The sequence below is a fragment of the Pongo pygmaeus genome, chromosome 2 (assembly GCF_028885625.2).
Source record: "Pongo pygmaeus isolate AG05252 chromosome 2, NHGRI_mPonPyg2-v2.0_pri, whole genome shotgun sequence".
NCBI lineage: Eukaryota > Metazoa > Chordata > Mammalia > Primates > Hominidae > Pongo > Pongo pygmaeus.
The window spans coordinates 56,045,587-56,073,520 of NC_085930.1; the positions used below are offsets into that span (position 1 = coordinate 56,045,587).

General features: G+C 41.2%; 2 protein-coding genes across 9 annotated transcripts in view; one reads left to right on the forward strand and one right to left on the reverse strand.

The window, feature by feature from the left end:
- SEC22A (SEC22 homolog A, vesicle trafficking protein) overlaps window positions 1–15,613 on the forward strand; it is a 70,319-nt gene extending 54,706 nt beyond the window's left edge. For 4 of the 6 annotated variants that reach the window (XM_054480634.2, XM_054480633.2, XM_054480637.2 and 1 more), the window contains 2 exons: window positions 2,556–2,621; window positions 14,524–15,613. In XM_054480634.2, coding sequence (XP_054336609.1) covers window positions 2,556–2,621; window positions 14,524–14,724 — 267 coding nt within the window. In that variant the 3' untranslated portion in view covers window positions 14,725–15,613. Of the gene's footprint in view, window positions 1–2,555; window positions 2,622–3,869; window positions 4,556–14,523 lie in introns of those variants that run through there. The other 2 variants (XM_063661670.1, XM_054480638.2) reach the window with 1 other exon arrangement.
- A 9,709-nt stretch (window positions 15,614–25,322) lies between these two features.
- Window positions 25,323–27,934, reverse strand: part of ADCY5 (adenylate cyclase 5) — a 166,981-nt gene continuing 164,369 nt past the window's right edge. For all 3 annotated transcript variants that reach the window (XM_054480641.2, XM_054480640.2, XM_054480639.2), the window contains one exon: window positions 25,323–27,778. In XM_054480641.2, coding sequence (XP_054336616.1) covers window positions 27,650–27,778 — 129 coding nt within the window. In that variant the 3' untranslated portion in view covers window positions 25,323–27,649. The remainder of the gene's footprint in view (window positions 27,779–27,934) is intronic.

Here is a 27,934-nt window from a genome sequence, read left to right on the forward strand (position 1 = left end):
ATCTTGACCTCGTGATCTGCCCACCTCGGCCTCCCAAAGTGCTGGGATTACAGGCATGAGCCACTGCGCTGGCCGGACTTAACTCTTTTCTGTACCTAGGGATAGTAACAAAGTACCTGGTTTGTAAATGCTTAATAAATATTTATTAAATGGAATAATATGCTAGTAGACAGTCTTCTCTTTGTCAATTAAAGATTTTTTAAATGACGCAGACAGTAACCCCAGGGAGAGAGGAGTTAGTGAATGTTTCTGAGTACTTACTATGTACCAGTTACTTTTCTTTGTATTTGCAAATGTTATTTCACTTAATCTCTACAACTTTTATTTTTCAAAAGAGGAAATTAAATAAGTGTCCCAGATTATAAGTAAAGATTTGAACCCAAGTCTGACTGACTCTAGAAATATGCTCCTAAGTGTTTTAAAGGCATTTAAGGCCCGGCACGGTGGCTCACGCCTGTAATCCCAGCACTTTCGGAGGCCGAGGCAGGCAGATCACTTGAAATCAGGAGTTCAAGATCAGCCTGGCCAACCTGGTGAAACCCCACTCTCTACTAAAAAATACAAAAATTGGCCAGGCATGGTGGTGGGCGCCTGTAATCCCAGCTACTTGGGAGGCTGAGGCAGGAGAATTGCTTGAACCTGGGAAGCAGAGGTTGCAGTGAGCCGAGATTGCGCCACTGCACTCCAGCCTGGGTGATAGAACGAGACTCAGTCTCGAAAGAAAGAAAGAAAGAGGCCGGGTGCAGTGGCTCATGCCTGTAATCCCAGCACTTTGGGAGGCCAAGGCAGGCGGATCACAAGTTCAGGAAATGGAGCCCATCCTGGCTAACACAGTGAAACCCCATCTCTACTAAAAATAAAAAAAATAAAAAAGCGTAGCTGGGCATGGTGGCACGCACCTGTAGTCCCAACTACTCTGGAGGCTGAGGCAGAAGAATCGCTTGAACCTGGGAGGCGGCAGTTGCAGTGAGCCAAGATCGTGCCACTGCACTCCAGCCTGGGTGACAGAGCAAGACTCATTTAAAAAATGAAGGGAGGAAGGAAAAGAGAGAGAGAAAAGAAAGAGTGATTAAGAGAGTTAGAAAGTCTAAATTTAGAGAAAAATACAGTATCCAATTGTAGGACAATAAATTATGGTATATCCCCACAATTAAAGGTTATATAATCATTACAAATCGTATGGTTGAGGAATATTTACTGTCTTGGGAAAGTTTATGTACTAATGTGAAGTACTAAAAAGTAGTATATAAAAGTATCAATCTATTTTTAAAAATGTATCTACATACACAGAAAAGACTGGAAGGAAATACATGAAAGGGTTGGCAGTAATTTTCCCAGAGTTGTGGCATTTATAGGTTATATTAATTTCTTCTTTGTATAGTCTGTATTTTCCAGATTCTCTACAATGGACATGAACTTTTAAAATCAGAAAAAAAGGTCATTTAAAAAGTAAAGGACTAAAGAAAAAATAATCAAGCAGAACTTATTTAAGGTTTTAGAATTATTAAACTGGAAAGGTTTGGTGTTGGCCTTCCTTGCCTCTGGGGTGCAACTGGCCTGAGCATCCCAGACAAATGAGTGGTTCCTATTTTAAGATCTTCTCACTAGGATAAGCGAGCTTTCCTCTGCCTTACAGTCAGTTCTGTTGCCCAATAACCAGTGCAAAAGGAATTTTTCCTTTATACTATTTTATGAAGAAATGATAATGAGATACTCTTCTATGTCTTGTGGAAATTTTCATTGTATAAAGAGATTTTTTTTTCTCCCTGATGTAAGAAAAGGGCTAAATTAATGTTCCTGCCTGGAAGAAAAAGAAATTTAATGCTCCTGCCCGGACTTTATGTTTTACTGTATAAAAACATTGAAAGAAGTCGATAATGTAGATATTTAAGAAGAACCAAAAAGGAATAGGAAAGCGTGGGTTATTACATGTCTCCATTAGTTTTCTTTTCAGAGACATTCTATGCATGAGGTATCTCTGTTTTTCCTCTGGGTGGCTGTTTTTCTAGCATAGCATGCAAGACTGATTAGTCTTAATTTTTCACGTTGGGATTTAGCACACTCTAGTGGACAGTAGCTTTTCAGTTTTCACAGTTTTTAAAGAAATCCTATCAAATTACTTTATTGGACAGTTCAGTGATATACTTACTAGCAGTAAAGTTTGTCAGTATTTGAGTCAAGTAATGACCCTAGTGAGCTGGAGTAACTTTGTCAGTCACTGGGGTGTTGTACATTTGTACATGATTTTTTTAGCAGTAGGAAGAGAGGCTTTTAACATTATGTCAGAACTTTTCCCCAGTGGTTTTCCTCTTTTGAGTGGAATGAAATTGATGGGGGTGGCCAAAATGTAGAGGAACACTTATACCTCTACCTCACACTCTTTAGGTCTTAGAATGTGCTTTATGTTTTCATTTTAGGACTCTTGAGAATTTTTATATACCAGTGTGTGACAATTTTGACTGTGTGTAAATATTGTTACATCCTATCTTGATGGATTGTTTCTGGAAATGGGCTCCCACTGGAAACAAAAATAATCTTTTATTTTGCTTTTGCAGAGTGATGGTGATGATTTTAATTACATCATTGCTTTTTTCCTTGGAACAGCAGCCTGCCTTTACCAGGTAGGTTTTCTTCCATTTTAAAGAAACACTTACCATTATTGTTTACTTCGGGTATCAATTCTAACAATTATGCATTTTAAATAAATTATTAAAACTCTGAGTTCTTTGCTTCTCTTTTAATTTGAGCCTCTTTTAACTTTGTGACCTACATCTCCATTTTGAGTGGACATACATCCCAGTGAACCTGATGTTAACTTTCTTCCTGTGCTGAGGCTTCAGTGGTGGTGTGTCATCTGCCTGTGGTAGTAAAGACTACTTCTAGGCTGGGCGTGATGGCTCATGCCTGTAATCCCAGCACTTTGGGAGGCCGAGGTGGGCAGATCACTTGAGGTCAGGAGTTCAAGTCCAGCTGGCCAACACGGTAAAACCTTGTCTCTACTAAAAATACAAAAATTAGCCAGGCGTGGTGATGTGTGCCTGTAGTCCCAGCTACTTGGGAGGCTGAGACAGGAGAATTGCTTGAACCCAGGAGGCGGAGGTTGCAGTGAGCCAAGATCGCGCCACTGCACTCCAGCCTGGGCAACAGAGCGAGACTACATCTCAAAAAAAAAAATAAATAAATAATACTAGATTTTCTGGTGGGTGATTATTCAGCTTCCAGGTTCTGCTTATACTCTAGGCTGAGGATTTTGTATTGGAGGGAAGTTTTTGAATAGAGAATGGCACAGCAAAAGCAGGATTTTAGGATTCAATTTAGCAGTACTGAATAGAATGGACTACAAGAGCAGAGAGACTGGAAGCAAGGAAATTGGTTTGGAATTATTACTACAGGTAGAAAGTAATGAAAGCCAACATATGGTAATGGACGTGAGGATTAAAAAAATAGACATTGAGAAGGAAGACTCACTGGGATTTGAAGACTGTGAAACTTAAGGAGGGAAGAGATTTGGCACCTGGGTGACATGGAGACTGATAGTCACATTTCCAAGGCCAGAGGAGGCACACATTTGTAGGAAAGGAAGTTACCAGTTACCCAAATGCAAGAATGTCTTTGTTAAAACACGTTATAGCAAGCAAGGCTTTTTGACCTAACTTTTTTATAAGTGACACATTTTTCTAGCTTGAATTAGAAAAAATGTTAAGAGTCAGAACTGCAAATATAAGACTAACTAAAGTTCAGTGGACGTCTTTAGGGACATATTTTGAATATATATATTTGACTTTTATGTAAAGACATTAGACATTTTAGTTCCAGTGGCCCCATTTTTTAAAATCACTTGATTTTTTCTTTTTTTTTTTTTTTTTTAGAGAGAGTCTCGCTCTGTCGCCCAGGCTGGAGTGCAGTGGCGCGATCTCAGCTCACTGCAAGCTCTGCCTCCTGGGTTCACGTCATTCTCCTGCCTCAGCCTCCTGAGTAGCTGGTACTACAGGCGTCTGCCACCACGCCCGGCTAATTTTTTGTATTTTTAGTAGAGACGGGGTTTCACCATGTTAGCCAGGATGGTCTCGATCTCCTGACCTTGTGATCCACCCACCTCGGCCTCCCAAAGTGCTGAGATTACAGGCGTGAGCCACCGCACCCAACCAAAAAATTGCTTGATTTTCTTCACCATTTATATTACCTTCAGAAATTTTCTGTCAAATCTGACAGATTTAATCATGATGAATGACACTTCCTGCAGGAAATGTGAAAACTTATATTTGTTAATGTCACATAGTGCTTTAATTTTATGAAATATTATTGTATATATTTTCTATTTTAATTTCTATCCTGTCACAAAAGGGATAATATCTCATTTTTTAAAGTGAGAAAACTGAGACAGTTTCAGTACTGTCCTGAGATCACATAGTCAGAAAGTGGTAGAGTCAGGACTTAACTCTGAGTCTCTGATTTTGAGTATTGTGTTCTGTCTACTATATCATGCTGTCTGTAGGCAAAATTCCTAATTTGTGTAATTTTTATAATGTAATAAAGTTATAATTTTATAACTGTACACATGATCTCATTTGATTTTTATCTAAAACTGTGAAGTATTTAATATAATTTTATGAATAATCATTCTTGTAAAATACAAGTTTTGGTTGCTTTGTCTTAAGTAATTGTAAATGCTTTAGTAATAATGGCAGAATGTATTGAGCTCTTATTTTGTGTTAAGCCTTTTATAGTCATTGTACCATTAAATCCTCACAAAAAGGAGGATATACCATTATATCCTCCTCACTGAGGTATAGACAGTTCTTATAGCTTGTTAGTGACTTGAACCCAGATCTTTGTGACTTCAGAGCAAGTGACTACCAGGCTATAGATAGGCACACCTCTGTTACATTTCCCAGAACAGCCTCAAGTAGTTCTGAGAGTTGCTTCATAGTAGAGTGGTGTCACTCAGGTGTTCTTTTACTTGAGAGAAGTAAACAAATTCATGCTTTAAAAAAGAAAAGCAGAAAACTAATTTCCTTCACATTGAAAGGCATGAAACTGCCTGCTTTCTAAATATGATGAGCAGGGTGATAATAATGCTGTTTTTTTTTCCCCACGGTAAAACTTAAGTAATTATGTTTTACCATATTAACATGCTCTGTCTCCAGTTGTCAAGATATTTTTAAATCCTCTTTAGATGAGATCTGAAAAGCCATTACCGCATGGTTTGTCACCTTTTTCTTCAGGATGCAGGTGCTTATGGAAGCCCAGAGCTCAGACTGATAGGATTAATCTTGATATGGAACATTTCAAATAGGAAAGCAAAGGATCAGTGAAGAAACTAGAGACTTCCTGTTCCCTCAATGTTTTACTTTGAAAACTTGAAACTTACAGAAAAGTTGAAAAACCAGTATACTTAGAGTCATCAATTGTTAACATCTTGCAACACCTTCTTTATCTCACTCTCTCTTTATATGTATGTGCATATAGTGTGTATAAACACACCATCCCTGACTTGGAACTTTTTTTACTTTATAATGATGCAAAAGTGATATGCACTCAGTAGAAACTATGTTTCAGGTACTCACATGACCATTCTGGTTTTCAGCACACTATTCAATAAATTACATACTTGAATAAAATAGGCTTTGTATTAGATGATTTTGCCCAGCTGTAGGCCAAAGTTCTGAGTGTGTTTAAGGTAGGCTAGGCTAAGCTATGATGTTTGGTAAGTTAATTGTATTAAATACATTTTTAACTTAGGATATTTTCAACTTATAATGAGTATATCAGGATGTGACCCTATCGTAAGCCAAGGAGCTTCTGTAGTTGTTTATAAAGTAAGTTTTAGACATATATGTATGGGTAAAGTTTTTCTAATTAAGCTTTTTATTTTGGGATAATTGTAGATTTACATGGAGTTGCAAGAGAGATCTTATGTACCCTTTACCTGGTTTCCCCCAATGTTACCATCTTGCAAAACTACATAAAACAGTATCACAACCAGAGTATTGACACTGATATAGTCAAGATACAGAACATTCCTGTCACCACAGGGATCCCTCATGTTGCCTTTTTATAGCCATATCCACTTCCTTAATCTAACCCCTCCTTAATCTCTGGCAATTACTAACGCATTCTCCATTTCTATAATTTTCTCATTTTAAGGACATTATATAAATGGAATTATATAGTATATAACTGGCATAGTTCAGAATGCTATAAGAAAATATCATAGATTGGGTGGCTTAAACAACAGACATTTCTTTCTCACAGTTCTGGAATCTGGAAGTCCAAGATCCAGATGCTGGCACGTCATATTCTTGCTGAGGGCCCTTTTCCTGGCTTGCAGAAGGCTGCCTTCTCAGTATATCCTCACACAGAGAAAGTGCTGAGATCTCTTCCTCCTCTTACATGGTCATTGATTCCATTATGGGGGCTCCGCCCTCATGATTTTATCTAAACCTAATTACCTCCCAAAGGCCCCAGTTCCTAATACCATCACATTAGGGATTAAGGCCTTCAACATTTGAAGTAACCTTTTGTGATAGGCATTTTTTTGTTGGTTTTTTTTTGGGACGGAGTCTTGCTCTGTCACCCAGGCTGGAGTGCAGTGGCGTGATATTGGCACACTGCAACCTCCGCTTCCCAGTTCAAGCAGTTCTCCTGCCTCAGCCCCCTGAGTAGCTGGGATTACAGGTGGGTGCCACCATGTCTGGCTAATTTTTGTATTTGTAGTAGAGACGGGGTTTCAGCATGTTGGTCAGGCAACTTCTGACCTCGTGATCCGCCCACCTCAGCCTCCCAAAGTGCTGGGATTACAGGCATAAGCCAGATAGGCATTTTTTTAGTCAGCATAATTCTCTGGAGATTCAGCCAAGTCGTTGCATAATCAATTATTTGTTGCTTTTTATTGCTGAGTAGTATTCTATGATATGTATTCAATGTAGTATTAAATGATTTGTTCCTTTTTTTTTTAAAGACAGGGTCTTGCTCTGTCACCGAGGCTGGAGTTCAGTGATGCCATCATAGCCTCACCGCAGCTTTGAACTGGGCTCAAACCTCCTGAGTAGCTAGGACTATAGGTGTGTGCCACCACACCCAGCTAATTTTCTAATTTATTTTTGTAGAGATGGGGTCTTGCTATGTTGCCCAGGCTGGTCGTGGACTCCTGGCCTTAAGCAATTCTCCCACCTCAGCCCCCACAAAGCTCTAGGGTTACAGGTGTGAGCCACAACATCCAGCTTCATTTACTTATTGAAGGATATCTGAGTTGTTTTAAAATGTTGGCTATTATAAAGCTGCTATAAACAATTATATGCAGGTTTTTGTGCGGACATAAGTCTTCACTTCTTTGGGATAAATGCCTAGGAGTACAATTGCCAGATTATGTGGTAGTTTTATTAAGAAACTGAAAAACTTTTCCAGAGTAGCTGTACCATTTTACATTCCCTCCAGCAATGTGTGAGTGATCTACTTTCTCTGCATCCTCACCAGCATTTGATATTGTCACTGTTTTTTATTTTAGCCACTCCTATAAGTGTGTGGTGATAGCTCATTGTGGTTTTAACTTGCATTGTTTAACATCGTTAGCTAATGATGCTAAACATTGTTTCATGTATTTGTCATGTGTATATTCAGTGAAATGTCTACATCTTTTGATTTTTTTTTTTTTTTTTATTTGAGACAAGTCTTGCTCTGTCACCCAGGCTGAAGTGCAATGTCATGATCTCGGCTCACTGCAACCTCTGCCTCTCGGGTTTAAGCGATTCTTCCACCTTAGTCTCCTGAGTAGCTAGGATTACAGGCACCCACCATCATGCCTAGCTAATTTTGTTTGTTTTTGTATTTTTTTGTAGAGACAGGGTTTCACCATGTTGACCAGGCTGGTCATGAACTCCTGACCTCAGGTGATCCACCCACCTCAGCTTCCCAAAGCTCTGGGATTATAAGCGTGAGCCACCGTGCCCGGCCTTGCTTATTTTCTAATTGGATTCTTTGTTTTTTCACTGTTTTTCTTAAAGAGTTTTTTATACAATTGACCCTTTATATTTGTGGGTTCTGCATCCATGGATTAAACCAACCATGGATTGAAAATATTTGGGAAACATATTGCATCCCTGCTGAACATGTACAGATTTTTATTTCTTTTCATTCCTTAAAGAATATAGTATAACAGCATTAACATTGTAGTAGGTATTATAAGTAATCTAGAGATTATTTAAAGTATACAAGAGGATGTGCATAAATTAAATGCAAATATTGTGCCATTTTATATCAGAGACTTGAACATCCACAAATTTTGATATCTGAGGGAGGTCCTGAAACCAATCCCCTATGGATACTGAGGGACAACTGTATATTCTAGATACTAATCCTTTGTCAGAAAGGAAGTGTGCAGGTATCCTTTCCCAGTCTGTGTTTTTTTTTTTTTTTTAATGGTTTCAGATCAGTCTGTATATTGTCTTTTCATCCTCTTAACAGGGCTTTTCCCAGTCAGTGTTTTTGTTGTTTTTTTTTTTAAATGGTTTCAGATCAGTCTATATCTTATCTTTTCATCCTCTTAACAGGGTTCTTCACAGAACAAAAGTTTTTAATTTTGATAAAGTTCAGTTTATCAGTTTTTCCTTTTATGGGTCATGCTTGTGGTGGTCAAGTCTAAGAGCTCTTTGCCTACCCTAAGTTTCTCTATTATGTTTTTTCTAGACCTTTTATTATAGTTTTATATTTTACGTTTGTGATCCATTTTGAGTTAATTTTTGTATGAGATGTGAGACTTAGCTAGCTTCAGTCAAGTTTCCTTTGTCTATATTGCTCCAGCACCATCCATGGCAAAGGCAATTTTTTTCCCTCCATTAAATTGCTTTTGCACCTTTGTAAAAAATCAGCTGGACATACTTGTGTGAGATTATTTCTGGGTTCTGTATTTTGTTGCATTGATTTCTTTTTGTCTATCCTTCCACCAGTACCACATAGTCTCGATTACTGTAGCAGTATAAGTCATAAATTTTCTTAGTAGTTATAGAACTATTCAAATTATGTTTCATGTTGAGTGAATTTATGGTAGTTTGTGTTTTTTTGAGGAAATGGTCCATGTTATCTAAGTTACCAAATTTATGTGTTTAAAGTTGGTTGTAGTATTCTCTTACTTGACCTTTTGATGTCTGTAGGGTCTGTAGTGATATCTCCTGTTTCATTCCTGATAATGGTAATTTGCATGTTCTTTTTCTTTGTCAGTCTTACTTGTTAATTTTATTGATCTTTTCAAGAACCAGATCTTTGTTTTATTGTTTTTTCCTACTGTTGTTCTGGTTTCAATTTTATTGATTTCTGCTTTTATCTTTACTATTTTCTTCCATATGCCTGCTTTGCATTTATTTTTTTCTTTTTCTAGGTTATTGAAGTAGGAGCTTACATGATTGGTTTGAGAATTTTCTTTTTTATAATGTATGCACTAACTCCTAAAGATTTCCGTCTTAGCACTTCTTTAGCTGTATTCCATAAATTTTGATATGTTTTTTTTTCATTTTCTCTTATTTCAATTTTTAAAATTTCCTTAAGACTTCCTCTTTGACCTATGGATTATTTAGAATTTCATCGTTTCACTTCTAAATGTTTGAAGATTTTCTTGTTATCTTTCCCTTACTTTGTTCTAGTTTGATTCCATTGTGATCAGAGAACACACTGTGTGATTTCACTTCTTTTAAATTTGTTGAGGTTTCATTTATGGCCCCAAATGTGGTCTGTCTTGTTGTTATATGTTCCATAGCCACTTGAACAGAATGTATATTCTACTGTTATTGGGTGAGTGTGTTCTGTAAATGTTTAGATCATGTTGCTTGGTATTGTCAAGTTCTATATTCTTGCTGATTTTCTGTCTAGTGTTATACCAGTTGGCTAGAGAAGAGTATTGGATTATAGATTTTTCCATTTTGTACTTCAGTTCTATTGCTTCATATATTTTGTAGCTATGTTGTTTGGTTCGTACACATTTAGGATTGCTGTGTCTTCTTGGTGGGTGAGCCCATTTATCATTATATATGTTCCTCTCTGTCCCTGGTTATTTTCTTTGCTTTGAAATATTTTGATATTTATCTGGTATCAATATAGCCACTTTTGCTTTCTTTTGATTACTGTTTATGTGATATATCCTTTTCCATCCTTTACTTTGAACTTTCCTATGTTATTTAAAGTGAGTTTCTGACAGACAGCATAGAGTTGATTCATGTTTTTTCATCTCCTGCCAATCTCTGTCTTTTCATTGCTGTACTTAAGTCATTTATAGTTAATGTAATTATGGATATATTAGGGCTTATTTTTTTTCTTTTTTCTTTATCTTCCTGTGGGTTACTTTAACATTTTAAAATAATTCCATTTCAGTTTATCTGTAGTATTTTTTAGTATATCTATTTGTATAGCTTTTTAAATGATTGCTGTAGGCATCATGTAATACATACTTAACTCTTCATGGTCTTCTGGTGTCAACATTTTACTGGTTCAAGACACCTTATCTCCCTAGATGTGTTTTTGCCCTCCCCTATTTATAATTGGCTTAGATATTTCCTCCACATATATTTAGAACCACATCAGCCAGTGTTATAATGATTTTTGTTTTAACCATCAAACATAATTTAGAAAACTCAAGAGGAAAAGGAAAGCCTATTGTATTTACCCATATTTTTGCATACCATGTCCTTTTTTCTTTCCCAATGTTTCAAGATTCCTTCCTTTTAATTGTTTTCTTTCTATTTAGAGAGCTTCCTCTAACCATTCTTTTATGGTAGCTCTGCTAGCAACAAATTATCTTAATCTTTCATCTGGTAAATGTTTTTATTTTCCTTTTATTCCTAAAGGATATTTTTGTTGAATACAGAATTCTGGATTTGGCAGCATTTTTTTCTTTCAGCACTTGAGAAATGTTCTACTTTTTTTCTGGCCTCTGTGGTTTCTGATGAGAATCCCACTGTCTTGTTACTGATGAGAAATGAATTATCTTGTTACTGTCAAGTGAAGGTGGATGTCCAGAGTCCCACGTGTTCTCCACTGATATCACAATAAGAGGGTAGAGGAGGGATTCATTACCATCTAGTGGGAATGAAAGTCCTGGCTTCTACTTGCCTTCTCTGAAGCCATGCTGAAGGGTTAGAGCATCTGCTTACAATGTTCTAGGCTCTCAACATTTGATGGTGTGGGTATGGGTGGGTCACAGGGGTTTTTTGTGTGATGTTTGGCTAGAGGATAATAGTTACTGTTTAAAAGTTTTCTGTCTTGCTAAGGTGCCTCTTTCCTGGTCTTTTACCAGAGAGAGCAAGATCTTATTGAGGGTCTTTTTTGTTGTTTGTTTGTTTTGATATGCATGCATTGGCATTTCTAGTTGCCAGCTTCTTCAGCTCCAAGTCTGGGATATATGAAGCAAAAAAGAAAACTCAGAGAACCTACCACTGTGGCATTCTTAGATCTCAAGATCCTTTATTTGTCTGTTTTTCCTCCACAGTTCAGTCTTCTTATAATGTCCAGTGTTTTTATTTGTACTTAGTGGGAGAAACAGGGAAAAGTGTGTCTACTCCATCTTCCCAGAAACAGAAGTCCCTGAGCAGTTGTTTTTAAAGTAAGTTACAGACATCATGATATTTTTTACCTTAAAATACTTCATGATGTATCTTCTAAGAATACAGACATCTGTCTACATAGCCAGGACTTCATATCACATCTAAGAATTTAACATTGATAACAATATTATCTAATATAGGATTCCTATTCAGATTATTTCCATTGTCTCCAAAATGTTTTCTGTGGCTATATTTCTCCTGATCCAGGATTATGCATTTCATTTGATTGTCATGTACCTTTTGATCTATGATACAGTCTCCCAGCCTTTTTGTTGTTGTTCTGTTTTAGTTTGGTTTTGTCTTTCATAACATTGACTTTTTTAAGAGTTCAAGCAAGTACCATAGTTCAGGCAAGTACCACAATCTGGATTAGTCTGTTACTCATGATTATATTAAGGTTAAATATTCTGGCAACAGTGCTGTATAGTATAATATGTTGAATATCTCTCATTGCTTCAGTCAGGAAACGTGATAAGTTTGATCATTTGGTTAAGATGGTGTCTACCAGATCCCCATTGCAAATATATCTTTTTCTTCTTTGTAATTAATAAGTAATATGTGAGGTAGAGACCCATTATTTTAAAAGCCCTGGAAAACCATGAATTAAATATATATATGTGTATGTATATATATATATACATACACATATATATTATTTTTTTAATTACTGGAAAAGCTAGCTCATTTTTACAGTAGCATTCCAAGCAATAAATATAGATAAAAAATGGAAATATAAAATCACCATTAAGCAAACACCACAGTAATCATTGTTGCAGGCAAGAATCATTAATGGATACTAAAATTAATGGGCAAAAGTATGATGAGATAAGATATTCACATAATCTCAACTCCCTGCCCCCAAGACAATAATTGCAAAGGGAATAGATACCACCTTATTAAGTAATCTAATTTAATATGTAATAACATGTATTGCGTATCACCTCTGATATTCTTGCCAAAATTGTATAACCTCATTTCAATCTTGACAAAACATCAGACACACCCAAGTTGAGGGACATTCCTACAACATAAGTGATTAATACTCTTCAAGACTGTCAAGGACATGAAATTTTTTTTTTTTTTGAGACGGAGTCTCGCTCTGTCACCCAGGCTGGAGTGCAGTGGCGCAATCTCGGCTAACTGCAACCTCCGCCTCCCGGGTTCATGCCGTTCTCCTGCCTCAGCCTCCCGAGTAGCTGGGACTACAGGCGCCTGCCACCATGCCTGGCTAATTTTTTGTGTTTTTAATAGAGACAGGGTTTCACTGTGTTAGCCAGGATGGTCTCGATCTCCTGACCTCGTGATCCGCCCACCTGGGCTTCCCAAAGTGCTGGGATTACAGGCGTGAGCCACCGTGCCCAGCCGAAAGTTTTTTTAAAAAAAAGATGGAGGAGCTGTTACAGATTGGAATATACATGACAATTAATAGAATACAGAATCCCAGATTAGATTCTGGACCAGAAAAAGGACCCCAGTGGGACAATGGGCAAAATCTGAATAAAGTCTGTAGATTAGCTAAGAGTATTGAATCAATGTTCATTTCCTGGTTTGATGATTATACTATGATTACATAAGAGGATAACAGGGGGAACAGGGTCAAGAGTATACAGGAACTGTTTTTGCATCTTTAAATCTAAAATTATTTTGAAAGAAAAAGCTATTTTTTTCTATTTTTTCAATCTTATATGATGAAAATCACTGATAAATACTTCCAATTCATTTTGCTTGGATAGCAGTCTTCTTTTTAAGTAAACAGTCCAAATTTGTATAAGAACTAAACATATTTAACAGAACATTTCCACATTCTTTCTGCATTATAACAGACACTGGTATGTCCTTCACATTCTGAAGCCTGGATACAGTTTCACAGAGAGACTTGGGCCTCTCTCTTTAAACTTTGTGGTTCCTATACTTACCAGGTTGTGGATTTTAGACATCTTCTAGAAAACAGTTTATTCGCTCAACACATTGAGCACTTACTATGTCCCAGGCACTGTTCTGGGCACTGGAGATAAATGAGTAAATAACAGTATAAAATCTCACCCCTCATGAAACAGATTCTATTGAAAGCCTATGGATGACAAACAAAATAAGCACATTTCTCAACTATGTTTATAGTATGTTGTGGAAAAAAATAAAGCAGTAAAGGGTGAATGCCAGGATGGGCAGGAGCGGTGAGCAGGGGAGTACTTTCTTTACTATTTCTTCTAAAATAGCACCCACTGTCATTCTTATTCCCTATCCCTTTTTCCTGCTTTCTCTTTTTCAAGATATAACTGTTTGATATTATGTATTTAAAATACATTTATAATTCTTCCCCATTAAAATTTAATATCCATATGAACAAGGGCTTTGTTTTACTCACAGCTGAAGAACAATGCCTGACTTGTAGCAGGCCCTGAGTAAATATTTGTTGAATGAATTCTCCCTCAAATGTTCAGTCAGATGCTGTACCTAGCATAGTTCCTTGTACTCAGTGGGGGACTAGTAAAATGTTGTGGATTTTGTTAATACTCAGACTCAGGTTATATAAGAGTCCATTTTGTAGAATAGCTTGTATGTGCTTTTTGTATTTTCCTGGGTGAGAATGGAACACTCGCAGACCCTGGGAATGCTTCTTAGTTGCCTGTCACCATGGGGAATTTGCTCAGCCTGTTTGCAAGGAAGTCATTCCATTGTACTTCCATTTAAAATATGATACAAAATGCTTTTCTTCTGAAAAATGAAAAACATAAGAGGAAAAGTCTATTTCCTTTTCAAACTGTGAAACTTTCATAGCTGAATGTCTTAGATATATGCTACATTATCTTATCCCTAGATAAAAAATAACCTTATCCATTCTTATATACTCTCTGACCTGTTACAATTTTATATTAGAAACATCTGTTTCTTTTCCTGTAACCCTAATCATCATTCATTTTTATATTTTGAACAGTGTTATTTGCTTGTCTACTACACCGGCTGGCGGAATGTCAAATCTTTTTTGACTTTTGGCTTAATCTGTCTATGCAACATGTATCTCTATGAACTGCGCAACCTCTGGCAGCTTTTCTTTCATGTGACTGTGGGAGCATTTGTTACACTACAGATCTGGCTAAGGCAGGCCCAGGGCAAGGCTCCCGATTATGATGTCTGACACCATCCTTCAGATCTATTGCCTTGGCTTCAGGGGAATAAGAAGGGAACATATCATAACTGCCACTGTGATGAAGAAGCTGTTCCCCACAGAGGAGAAGCTCTGCTTTCTTTCTCTCCAACTTTCCTTTTTTAAAATCAGCATGGTGTGCCTGTGAGCATGGAAGACCTGCTAGGAAGAGTCCTCTCAGAAGAACGTTGGCCATGAGATTATCATTCAGAGGAGGAGGAGATTTCTCTCTTCAAGGCCATAACAGTGGAAGAACAGTCATATGCCATTGGAAGTCTTGGCCAGCAGTCCTGAATCCTTCCTGAAGAGTTCAGAAAATAGATGTGGTATTGCTCTGAGGACCAGGCAGGAGGAAGTCTACAACCTGAGTTTGCCTTTGTGAGGCCTTAGTATAGACCAAATAAAAAGCTGCAGAAATTGGAAAGTTTATGTTTTAAATAAATGACTGTGATAAATATCAGATTATTTGCACATTTATGGTACTAAGAGTTTATAAAGTCCAAGATGGTGTGAAATTGGTTCTTTTTACTTTTATATTTTTGCTTGAATCTTAACTCTGGAAATCACCTGATGTAGAAGAAGGCTGTGATGAGCTCGTCTCTGGAACATCACAAGTATTGAAAATACAGTAATGGATGTTTCCTTTCTAATCCACGTTTGTTGTTTCTTTTGAAATCACGTCTAAAAAATATGACTCAGACTATAGCCGTTGTTTCCCAAACTTCAGTCTCTTTAGTACTACTTGTATTGTTTTCTTAATATTTATCTTTTAAATTTTAAAGTTTTTTTTAAAAAAAGAATCCTGCTCCAAGTGGAAAACCAGTATCAGTTTGCCATAAATAAAAGGTAACCACAAAATAAATAAAATGAACACAAAAAATGTTGTTCAGTTCTAGCTAGAAACTAATGCCTAGAAAGCCTCCGAATCTTAGGCTCTTTCTTTGTGGCAGTGAGGGAGATGTTACCAGCACCAGCATGAGGCACTGTCTCTGGAATAGTCAGAGGATAGAAGGAAACTGTAAAGGGAATGACATTCTCACTGTGATTCAGCATTATTCTATGTTGTGCATGACTTAAAGACATGTTGTGTGCCACCAGTGGCATGGGTCCTGCACTATGGAAGTGCTTGACTGTACTAAGAATCAGAAGGTGGCTTTCCTAGCAACTCATTATTTTATGGCTTTAAGGAATTAAGCCCCTAGTATCTGAGAGAACTTACTTGTTTTTTGATAACATTTTAAAGATTGTTTAAGCAGTTATGAATTAATAATATAGGAAGCCCAGTTTGATTCCACTAGCATAATCTATAACTCTCATGGTTTTGGAAGTCATCTTCATGAGTGATTTTTCCTTTGTTTTTTAAAGAAAATATTTCAAACAAGGAATTCATAGGATACTGAAATTTGATATCATCCAGAAAAACAGATCCCATTACATTGTAATTGTTGTTACTGGGCATATTTATTAAGTAGAAGAAATAGTCCAGAGGGTAAAAAGTTAGTGAACTGTCCTGTTTGCGTGAACCGGTATTTGTGGATATGTCTAGAACTGTAAAATCTTGCTTAACTAGAACCTTAGTCTGCACCCTCTTAGGAGAATGAGGTAAAAGGAAGACAATAGGCTTATGATATCAGGGATTCATGTAAAACAGGAAACTAGTTGGCTCCAGTTTTCTCCTCTAACAAAAGTATGCATATTCTGAGAGATACCCCAAGGCATCACAAGATCCTGAATCATCAAAACACCATTGAATTGTGTTGGGCATTTTGTAGCCAGGAAAGTGAAGTGGTTCAATTTACAAAGGGTTTCAGGCCAGGCACGGTGACTCACGCCTGTAATCCCAGCACTTTGGGAGGCCGAGACAGGCAGATCACTTGAGACCAGTAGTTTGAGAACCAGCCTGGCCAACATGGTGAAACCTCATCTCTCCTAAAAATACAAAATTTAGCTGGGTGTGGTGGCGCGTGCCTTTAGTCCCAGCTACTTGGGAGGCTGAGGCAGGAGAATCGCTTGAACCCAGGAGGTGGAGGTTGCAGTGAGCCAAGATCACTTCACTGCACTCCAGCCTGGCCGACAGAGCGAGACTCTGTCTCAAAAAAGAAAGGTTTTCTAAACTAATGGTTAAAACAGAGTTTTCTTGTAAATAGGGAGGTTGGAACATTCTGATTAATAGAGATTTTGCTCTGTATTGACACAGCTCGCACCAGTTTGGTTCAGGAGCTACCTCCTTGTCATTGAATTGACGAGTTACAATGTTTGGTATTCAGATACATTCAGCAAGAACACTTGAAAACTCCTCCCCAACTATTTTTAAAGGCTTACTTTGTTTTTGTTTTTATTTTTTCACTGGCTCTTTTGGATAAGAGGATATTTACATCTTAATGTAAAAAAATGAAAACAGGTATAAATGTTTTATGTATAGAAATGTTTTCTTTCATTATTTGGTGCCTGTATCTCCGTGTTTATATCATTTCTCTACCTGTATCATGCTGCCAAAAAAAGAACTGTGAATTTAGAAAAAGAAATTGGTGTAAAGAAGTCCTGGCTGGGCACGGTGGCTCATGCCTGTAATCCCAGCACTTTGGGAGCTCGAGGTGGGTGGATCACGAGGTCAGGAGTTTGAGACCAGCCTGGTCAACATAGTGAAACCCCGTCCCTACTAAAAATACCAAAAAAATAAGCAGGGTGTGGTGGCAGGCACCTATAGTACCAGCTATTTGGGAGGCTGAGGCAGGAGAATCGCTTGAATCCGGGAGGCGGAGGTTGCAGTGAGCCGAGATCACACCACTGCACTCTAGCCTGGGTGATGGAGTGAGACTCTGTCTCAAAAAAAAAAAAAAGTCCTTAGGCTCTTTAGAAAGAATCACTTTAGGCCTCCATGGTGTATGATCTTCTGTTTATGTTGCACTTCTAAGAGCAAGCCTGAGTTTACCTCCTCATAGTGAGTTTTGTAGCATAGGAGCAGTAGTAGCTGCCCTCATTCTAAGGGGGAGGACACAGAGGTGATCAGATGATAATGACTTACCCAGTTCACATAGCTAAGCACACACAACCCTGATCTAGTGCAGGGCTCTTCGCATTAGCATAGAACTAGTGAAGGTGACCAGTGTTATATTCAGGGAATATGACTGTTTTTGGTAAAGCCAAGGAGTTGAGGGGTTCTGAAATTGGTGAGTCCAGGCCTGCTGCTGGAGTATTTTATCCTAATAGGTGTATTTTATTTTAATTTAGATAATTCCTAAATACTGCTTTTTGATTAAGGTGTACCATGAGAGCAAAGATACCCTCTTTTATATACTAAAATAATTGCAATATTTGCTTGCTTTTTTCGGTCTGTATTTGAAATATATATTTACATTAATACCTGGCCTCTTTCCCAAAAGCACTTAAAGCAGCATACCAAGAAAAGACATATACAGCCATGTTAATGAAATATGAACAGAAAGGGAAGAAAAACAAATGAAAATTGAAGGGAGGGTTTACATACATTATTGTATGTAAAATTTGACTCTGGAACTTTCTGGAAATCAAGGCTAAGGGTAGGGAAATAAGTTATGCACTGCCCTATCAGTAGGTGAAAAGCATACCAGTTCCTTAGGGGAGAGCCTTTCCTGATGCCTTCTAGTAAAGATGTTCTCACTGGGGGTCCTGTGAAGTGCTAAAATGAACAGAATTCTCGATTTTCACACATTTACATGTTATGACTGTGCCTTGGATCCTTACCTTGTACCAGCTTTCAAAGGCTTCCATTTCAGGATTTGGGGGGATTTGTGTAGGTGTGGTTAATAAAGGATTTTGTTTTCATAAGTAAGAATCCTAAGCTGAAAACAAGTATTAAACTTGAAAATCATTTGAGACACATGCCTTAAGACATGGAGAACCTTTACCCAATTCTGTAATTTATAAGATTGAAAGTGAGTGTGCTATCCCTGGATTAGCACATTTATATTGCAGTAAATGTGGTCTCCACAGTGGAATCTAGTGTGGAGAGATGGACGGCTCCATTTCTGTTAGGCTGCATGTGGAACCCCATTAGACTCCTACTTCGTCAGGGCTCCACAGAGACCAGAAGTTTGTCATAAGGGACCTAACCTCCGTGGCTTCTGAGGTCAGCTCCTCCCCTAAAAGGCAATTGCTTGGCCTTCATTTCAAAAGGTTTACTAAGTGACCTAAGGTCATACTCTGAGCTGTTGGGTTTCCAAGGAACTCAACAAAGGTTGTGTGTGTGTGTGTGTGTGTGTGTACACCTTCCTTGTTACTTTTTTAACAGACTTTTGGTTCACTGTAAGAGTTAGAACTTCTGTGGAGTGTGTGGTAAAAGAACACATACATTCAAGAGCAGCCACCACTCAAAACCGCATTGAACACTTAGCCTTACCACAAGTTATAGGTCACTCTTTAGGGCCACATTCTTTGTCTGTGTTCAATGCTTTGTGGTATTTTTCTGCCTTATTATCTCTAAGGAACCAAAGTCTTTCTCCCTAAAAATGCTGTGGTAAAGTAAGGTCTGATTTTAGGGTTAAATTGACTTTAGTAATATCCTCGCTAAAAGTTAACAAAAGAAACCCGGCTCCAAGGGTTGTGACTGAGTTTGTGTAAAAGGACTGAGTGAGCTGAGAATGTCACTCTGAGCATTACCGGTAAGGTTGGAGGTGTGTGATCATTAATGTTCTGGGGCTGCTGTTGAATGCTAGCAGATTGCAGCCTCCTGTTTAAGCATCGAGTTTTTCCAAAGAGAAAAACTGGCTGCCACTCTTGTCTCTTTCTCGAGTGGCTGAGTTTTCTAGGTTATTTAGCAGATGAAATCAAAAGAAACGTGGAAACACTGTGTGGTTGGAAGCCACGTGGCGCACATCCTCCTGCTTGTTAACAGTGAGTGGTGTTGATGCGTGGGCATTCATGTTTCTTGTGCGTTGGCAATGCTGATGTGTAATCAGTCGTCTCAGCACAATTGGGGGTTTTAGGAAACTCAGAGATCAGCCTTAGTTCTCAGAGTTTTTGAAATCAATATCCTAGCCTTATGAATCGTTCCTTGTGTTTCCTTGGCAACAAACAGTATTTTCAGCCCAAACCCACCCACAGTTTACATTCGCCCCTTTCTCCTGCATCTCACAGCACAGCCATACAAGCATCACCCAACAGAAAGCACATTCAGGCACCACCTGACAACGGGAAGCAGGACTCAGGCATTCCACTCCCCATTTGCTCCTGGTGTCCCCTCCCCAGCTCTGCCTTGCTTGCTTACCTTCTTTGTGCCAGCACTTTTCTTTGAGGTTGGGTTGCAAAGGACCTTGCCTAAAGATGAACAAAGTATTTCACTCTTGCACTTTGAATCCCTCCAGCGCCTAGGACTAATGAGGAGAATGCTTATTAGCTCATTTTGGGCTAGTGCTGGGCTCTCCATAGTTCATCCTTATGGCAGCATGAGGTGGAGAGGGCACTATCTCATCTTCATTTGAGGAAACCAAGACTCAGGTCAAGAACTTGTCTTCGTATGGCATGACACTTAGTGGTGGATGTGAAGTTCAAATTTGGAGTTGGGTTTAAGTCGCTTACAAGTTGGTGCTCATTTTTCTATGCCACAGTGCATCTCAGAAAGACACTTCTTAGGGATTGCGTGTGTGACTGACGACAGCTGGGTTCTTACTGTTTTAGCAGCAGTGTGAACAGATGAAGCAGACATGAAGGGGGAAATGGCAGTGTATACTGTGTGGCAAGCACTATGCTAAGCATGTCATCTTTACTGAAAGCATTTATGAAGGTTTTCTCTTTTAAAAATGAGCCACCTGGGCCATGAAGAAGTTAAGTCACTTGACCACAATCACAACCTAACCCATGTGGTAGCATCAGGATTTCAGTCCAGATCTGACTCAGAACTCATGCTCTTAACCACCATGTGATTTTAAGCTGGATAACGTGGAAATATGTTTAAATATATAAGGAATATATGTAAAGGTAATATACATTACTTTTAAATAAGAGATCAGGTCAGTGCTAACTCCCACAGTATAGATGTCCCAGGTTGAATAAAATAGTTTCCTAAAATCTCTGTAACAATGACATAGGACAGACAGATGGCTGCAAGAGGTATGGTGAAGCTTATGTATACCTTAGCTATTAGGGCAAGAAGTATACATTTTAGTACTTGTACTAAAACTAACATAAATTAATGACTTGATGTGGAAAATAAAAGCATTATTGGTGATTTGGTTGTTACAAACATTTGCTTTTCCTAGCAAAATGCCAGAATAGGTTGATTCTTTGACTTGATGTCATTTAATGGGAATTCTGTTAGGTGATTAGGGAATTTGTGATCCCTCTGAAAACATTAACCAAAAAATAGAAGGGAACTTTTCACAGTGTAAAATAGTGTTTAAGAGTTTGGAGCCAGAATCATCCCTGGCTCTCTCTTCTACTAGCATGGTGACCTCGGCAAATTACTTAATCTTTCTGCCTCAGTTTCCGCAGATGTAAAGTGGGGATAATAATCGTACCTTTGGCAAAGCAGTGTTGTGATGATGGAGTGCGTAAACGTAAAGCACTTAGAGACTGGCACATCAAGTGCTAGGAAAGCGTTTGCCACCACGTTGTGGTCTTCCTTGTTGCAGTTAAAGGTGCTAAGAGTCTTTTAAATTGCAAATGCCCCTGAATGTCGTAAATCATTGCACAAAACTTTTCAGAAGCCACCACTTAAGTAAGAATCCCATTGAAATATCTAGCAGGCAGGCACTTGTGGGCAGACTTCTGGTCAGGGCACTGGAGGTGCATCCAAAGAGAGAAGAGGGGGTTGAAGGACTCACATTTGCCAAATGCCTGCTGTATGCCAGGTGCTTTGCCCACCTTAAAGTCCTCCTGAGGGAAGGAAGCAGGATGAAGCCCTGTGTCACACACCTGGGAGTGGTAGGCTGTGCTTGCCAGTACCTGCAGAGTCTCCCAGGCACTGGGGTGCTGGTGAGTGAGGGAGGTGCCTCTAGGAACCTTGCCCTATCCAGCATGGAACCAGCATTTTGGTCCCAACACACCTGACTTGGAACATTCGAATCTGATCTACAATTTGCTCATGGATGGCGGCAGCCCTCGTGCCCACACTCTAAGGGCTCTCGTGAGTGTGCACACGCGTTGATGGGAAGGTGAGGGGGGTGGGGAGGCAGCCACAGCCTTCAGCTGCAGTATCATGCAGATGCTGGGGACGTGAGAGCTGAAAGGCGCTCTTAAATTGCACAGATGCAACATGGCTTTTAAAAGAATCTGAGGCAAAAGGCACCCTCCAAAAAAACCCATGTGAGCCGGGAGGGGACTGCCACTATAGCTAACAAAGTGGGGAAGCAATTTTGCAAAGTAAGAGAACTAGTCTCAGGCTAACCAGAGATACTGACAAACCTGAGATTCCAGGCAGGTCTAAATTAGAAATCGGTCAAGGGAAAACACAGTGATAGTCCCCCTTATGGATTCCAGTGAGAATCCTTCAAATTCATGGCCCTGATGGAGTAGCAGTAGGAGAGAGAGGCCCTGGGGATGCAAATGCCCTCAGTGGCTCAGCTCTGCTCACTAGACACTTGGGCACGTGAGGTTGGGCGCTGGGAATCCCGTGGGGGACAGGATGCCTGCCTACTTGGCCCTCAACTCTAGGTGAATCCTATCCTTCTCTTCACCGTCTTCCTCCCCTTCCCTCTCTGGACCCTCTGCTTGCTCTGTGAACCTGGATTGATCTCCACTCACCCCTCACTCCTGAATGGGGCCCTCGAAGGGAGACACCCCTGTCTGTGATGATGTTGTGAACGCTGCTGGGCCAGACTGGTGTCTGCAGGAGGACAAAGCAAGGGCTGGTTCTGACTTTGGTTTGAAGGTGATTTTCCCACAGATCCCCCTTGGCACGATGCTTTTACCTCATTTGTCTCTGTGCCTTTGGCTCTAAATCTTAATGTCTTAATTAGATTGTGTTTACATTTGCACCATACATGTGGTCTGGCACTTGAAGATTGGATAGAGAGTGACACAAATATTTAGACTCAGGGAGTACCAGTGGAGGGAGAGAGCCTGGAGACCGGCTATTCCAATGCCCTTATTTGCCTTTGCTCATGTCCATCTTGTCAAGCAGGGTCCCTGCAGGTGGGAAAGAAAGATGGCGAGAGGACAGCCAATATCACATTTTCCTTCCCAAGACAGGGATGAAAAGCCACCAAGAGGGCTTTTGTGAAAATCTGGAAGGACAAGAAAAGCCCACTTTAGTCATCGGATCTCATTTCATCTATTGTTAACCTTGAGGAGTGGTGAGCCCGCTGTTCCTGCCACGCTCTTCAGTACCCAGCTAGATGGGCACCCTGAACAGAAGTGCTTCTGGACTAGTGCCATAGGGACTGCTCTGAGTACCAGGGTGGCCTCGGGCAAGGCTCTGGTCCTTTCTCGAATGGCTTCCCAGACCTGAGGAGGCACAGGTGAGAAAATGTGTGTGGAAGCTCTCTACACACCGTGAAGTTCATCCAAATGGAGCGGGATGGTCTCTCTGGTCTGCTGTGCCCTCCCCCTCCCCACACCTATAAATAACAGCAGCCCTTCCAACTCTCCTCCTGATCCTGTGCTCAGTGATGGGGGCCTTGCGGTGGGCAGCCAGGGCCAGCACGGCCAAGCCCTGTCAGTCCCTTCCCTCTGAAGGTGAACTGGACAGCATTTGTTCTCTTTAGTGTGTGATTGGGATTTAGACAAATTCAAAAGCTGCCGGATTTCAGAGCGTGTTTGTCACTGCCATCGTCGTTCTTTTGTTCAGGCAGCAGTGAGAATCTGCTCAGCACTTGTGAACACTATATGTTGAAATGCTTGAAAAGGCTTTCCTGCCCTGCAGGGACCCGGGCTCAGCACCTTTTTAAGGCTCCAGGAAGCTCATATCCCGCTGATGAACAGCTTGTGGCCATTGCAGCACTATGGAAAACCCGCAGCTCCTGGCGTCATTTGACTACATGCCACTCAGGTAATTTTGCTTTTGGAAAAGTTCTGTGAATGTATTTCTAACTTTGAATGTCTTAAGAGTAACGTGGCTAGCTGGTGAATATTTACTTTCAGCCTCTCCAATGCACCAGGATTCACTGTCTTCCCACTAATTAGCTGCTAACATCACACTACAGTCAAATCATCACCATGTTGGCCAAAGTCTGGTCTTGGTTTTAGTGATGTTTGCTGTCAGTGGGCATTAAAGTGGTGTTCAAAACTCACCCCACCTATCAAAAGCATCTTTTCAAATAAACTTTTTGCTTATTAGTGTTCTAGATATGAATATGCTTTTGGAAAAAAGACCCTCGTAAGGGAGAAACAAGTAGGTTCTCTGGGACTAGCTCAGTGGGGATGGGGTTGGAAAGGGCTTTTGCTGGTTTTGAGTTGCATTTCCTTGGTATCTACATGCGTGGTTTCATGGAGCCTGCCTGAGGGCCTAGTCTCTACTGGCTACAGCAGGGTGGAAGTTCTTCAGGAGCTGAGGTTCCCACGTAGGCCAATTGGCCCCTAAAGTTTGAACATTTTATCATTTGGTCTCCTTTTCTAATGAATGTACTCCCGCATGAAAATTTCTCAGACTTAAAGTCTTACCTCAGTAAAATGACATCTTTCTGCAGGCACATTGAAGTCCTAATGATGTCTACCTTCTTTGGCCACATGCCCAGGACTGTCACATCTATGTCCCCACATGGCTATTGGTCAGTGAAGCTGTGAAATCTTTTTCACTGCTGCCTTTATTTACACCTGTGTTCAACTTAATGTGAGCAACCCCCTCTGAATTTCTTTCCTTAACCCAAATATAACCTGGCATTTGATGGCACAGCAGGCAGGAAGTGCTGACCAGGGCCCCTGACTCCCCTACCACCTCTCCCTTCCTCTCAGCAGGGAGAGGAGTCCTAGGTCTGCATGAGGTTCCTTGCATGGGGTTTGATGGCAGACAGGCCTGCTCTGAAACTCATCTCTGTTCATTACTAGCTGTGTGGCCTTAGGCAAATAACTCAACCTCTCTGTACCTCAGTTCCTTCATCAGTATGATTAAATGAGATAATGTTTGTATGGTGCATATCCCAGTGTGGCACACAGAGAGTGCCATCATTATTAGCTATGCAGGTCAAATCAGTTCACTTCTGGCCTGCAGCTTGTCCCCACTCACCTTTCTGGGTCCTTTCCATTATCTGTGTTCCATGCCTGTGTTTTCACCTTTCTTTCCCGTGGCATATAAACGTGTTTGGCTCATCCAACACATAAACATGTTAGAGCATCCTTCCCTGGACCTGGTCTTTTCTGGTCTGATCCTGGATTTTGTATCCCCTTCACTTCTGGTCCCTACTCAGCCCTTGTTCCTCAGCCTCCTGCCCTGGGTGCACCTGCTCCCCAGCCCCATGCACTGACTCTTGCTACGGTCACCAGTGTTCTCCCACTGGCCGCCACAAGGACCGCAGTCTTCAGCCAACATTATCTCTACAGCAAGGTGCTGTCCCCCACTCAGGGGAGTTCTCTGCCCTCTGCGGCTCCCCTCCCCAGCATCCCCAAGGCTGGGTACACTGTTCTTCAACCCAGGGCCAGGCCCCCCTGGCTCAAGCTGCAAATCAGACCAGGACACGTTACCAGTGAAAGTGTTTAATAGTTAAATTATTTAAATAGACTTTTCAATTTCCATGGGAAATCATAATCGTATCTGTTTTTGCAAGAGTAGGAATAAAAAGAGTGCACACCCTTTAGAGGGAACGAAGAGCTAGCACTGCACCTGCACGCTGTCACCAGTCACTGCTGGGATGGGAGAGGGGTCCCCATGGGGCCGGGAGGCCATGACCATGGGAGAACATGTGATGAACTCAGCACACACACTTTACTCAGGTTGGAAGCAGAACGAAAACCCAACACCACTGGCGGGCGATGTGGAGGGGCAGGGAACTTGAGAACAACAGCTGGAAGAAAGCAGGCCTCCTGCGGCTGACGGCAGGACAGCAATGCAGAACTCAAAGGATGGAGCAGCAGAAGCACGGGACAGACTCAGGCTTGGCAGTTTTGGGTCCACACACTTTGCTTCTCAGAGCTGTGTTCAATTGGTGTGTGGGGAGGGGAGGGTGGTGCTAGAGCCCAGTGAGAGGTGGTGCAGGTGGACATCAAAGTCACATTGTGGCAGCTGGCATGGAGCCACTACCTCATCGCCTCCAAGCTCATGTTGGAGGTGAAGATCATTCTAACCTGAGAAGCAATGGAAAGATTTGGCCATGGGCCCTAAGGATTCCACTGAATTCTGTGCTAGAGTAATCATTTTCCAAATGCCTTCCTCATAGGTTATAAAAATAGTATTTTTTTCTTGGTATGTTTAACTGCCCCCCTACCAATAAAACAAAATTCCTGCTAGCTTTCCCTGTGGACTCTAAAGCTGGGCTCTACCCATTCCTCTGCCTGGTTTGCCGGTGGAGGTCAAGGCCACTCCCTTTCCTCAAACCTGAAGGCTGCACATTGCATCCCCCAGTCTGAGTGAACATCTCCGGGAAGAGCCACCTGCACCTTGGCCAACTGAGTAGGCCAGGGAGGCTTGGCTTCCTCGCCCCAGCCTGCAAAGCACCTGGCCTTCTGTAAGCACTCTGGAATCCGTGGGAGCTGCCTCTGTAAGCCGCAAACGTCTGAAATCTCAGGGTGTGGAGGGCGGAGGATGGAGGCCGCACTGGCTGCTGCAGGATGAGATTGCTTCCCTTGGTTCCAGCTCGGCCTGGGATGGGAAAGCAGCTTTTGGTTTTCTTATTCCATCTGCGTTTTGCTTAGGGGAAGGAGGGTGTGTGCATGTGTGTACACACGTGTGCGTGTGTCAGAGAAAGATGGGGCAATGTGTCCATGCATCCTCCTACTTAATCTGAGCATATGGTACCCCAAAAGCACACACCCACTGCTCTGGTGGTACCTGGGAAAACCCAAAACTGCCAAATCTGAAATGACGGAAATGCATCCTGTGTGAGACCAGTTCCACAGCATGAACACACACACACATATACACCAGTACATACACCGACATACACACAGTACAAATGAGCACACACGCCCTGCTGTGCACAGCTGTTTTCTGACATAGAGAATTTACAAAATATAGAATTTGGCATATCTGTGAGATCTCCAAGGCTTTCAATAATACAAAATAAAAAATACAAAAAAGACAAGTGGGGATCCCCGCCCTCCCCCCGAGTGGCGTCCTCGTTTGCTTGTGTGTCTCTTACACGCATACGACTAGCATAGTCTAAAGAAGGGCACGGAGAACTTGTTTTGTTTTATTTAATAAATATTTTTCTCAGAATCACCACTCCTTGCTTGGCGTCCTCTTGCCTCCCCCTCGTAATTAGTTCTGTTTCCCTCCTAGGGCACTGTCTGTGTGCGTGGAGGTGTGGGCAGAGGACCACGATGAAGGCCACAGTCCCTCCAAAGCCAGCACTCCTGCCCCAAATACCCTGCAGGTGCAGGGTGGTGGCCTGTCTGAAGTTTAAAGGCTCACATAGAAAAGCAGACCCCTGGGGCCCCTAGGCTCTCCCAGGCCAGAGTCGAGCCCATCTACCCCCAGCTGAGTCGGAGGTCCCTCCCTCAGCCCTGCCCTTGTCTGGGCCGTGCCACACACACATTCCCACGGCTCCTTTCCACCTGTGCAGCAGCACCTGTTAGAAAACTCAAGCTTCTGACCCAGTCTAGCAGAGTCTTCTACAGAGGGAAACATCTTTGGTCAGCTGGGTGCTCGCAGGACGCTGGCACCCCAGGGCCTGGGACAGAGGCCGCTGCCCACCAGCAAAGGCAGAAGCTGCTCTGGAGTCCAAGTGGAAAATTTCAGCAGCGCAGCCCTGCGGGCTGGAGCATGGCTTCCCCGCCACCCCCAGCACACAGAGAAGCTGCTTCCATGCCTCTGGAGGCCAAGCTGCCTGGCACCATTGGCCAACAGCTGCTAACTGAGCGGGGGCCCTCCATTGAGGAAGTAGGTCATCATCTCGCCTTTGCCCTTGACCTTGACCACGCCCCGGCACTCCAGCTGGTATGTGTTGGCAGCCAGCACCTGGTACATGTCTGTGGTGACCTGTGGGGGAAAAGGAGGAGAGAGGGCAAGCCACTGATGGCCTTGGCCATGAACTGCTGTGGGGTAGAGCCACCTCTGACTGCCCAGCCCTGCTGCCGCCCCTGACACAGAAGGAGAGGGGCAGCTGCCCCACTGTGGCGCTCTCAGGGACTGACA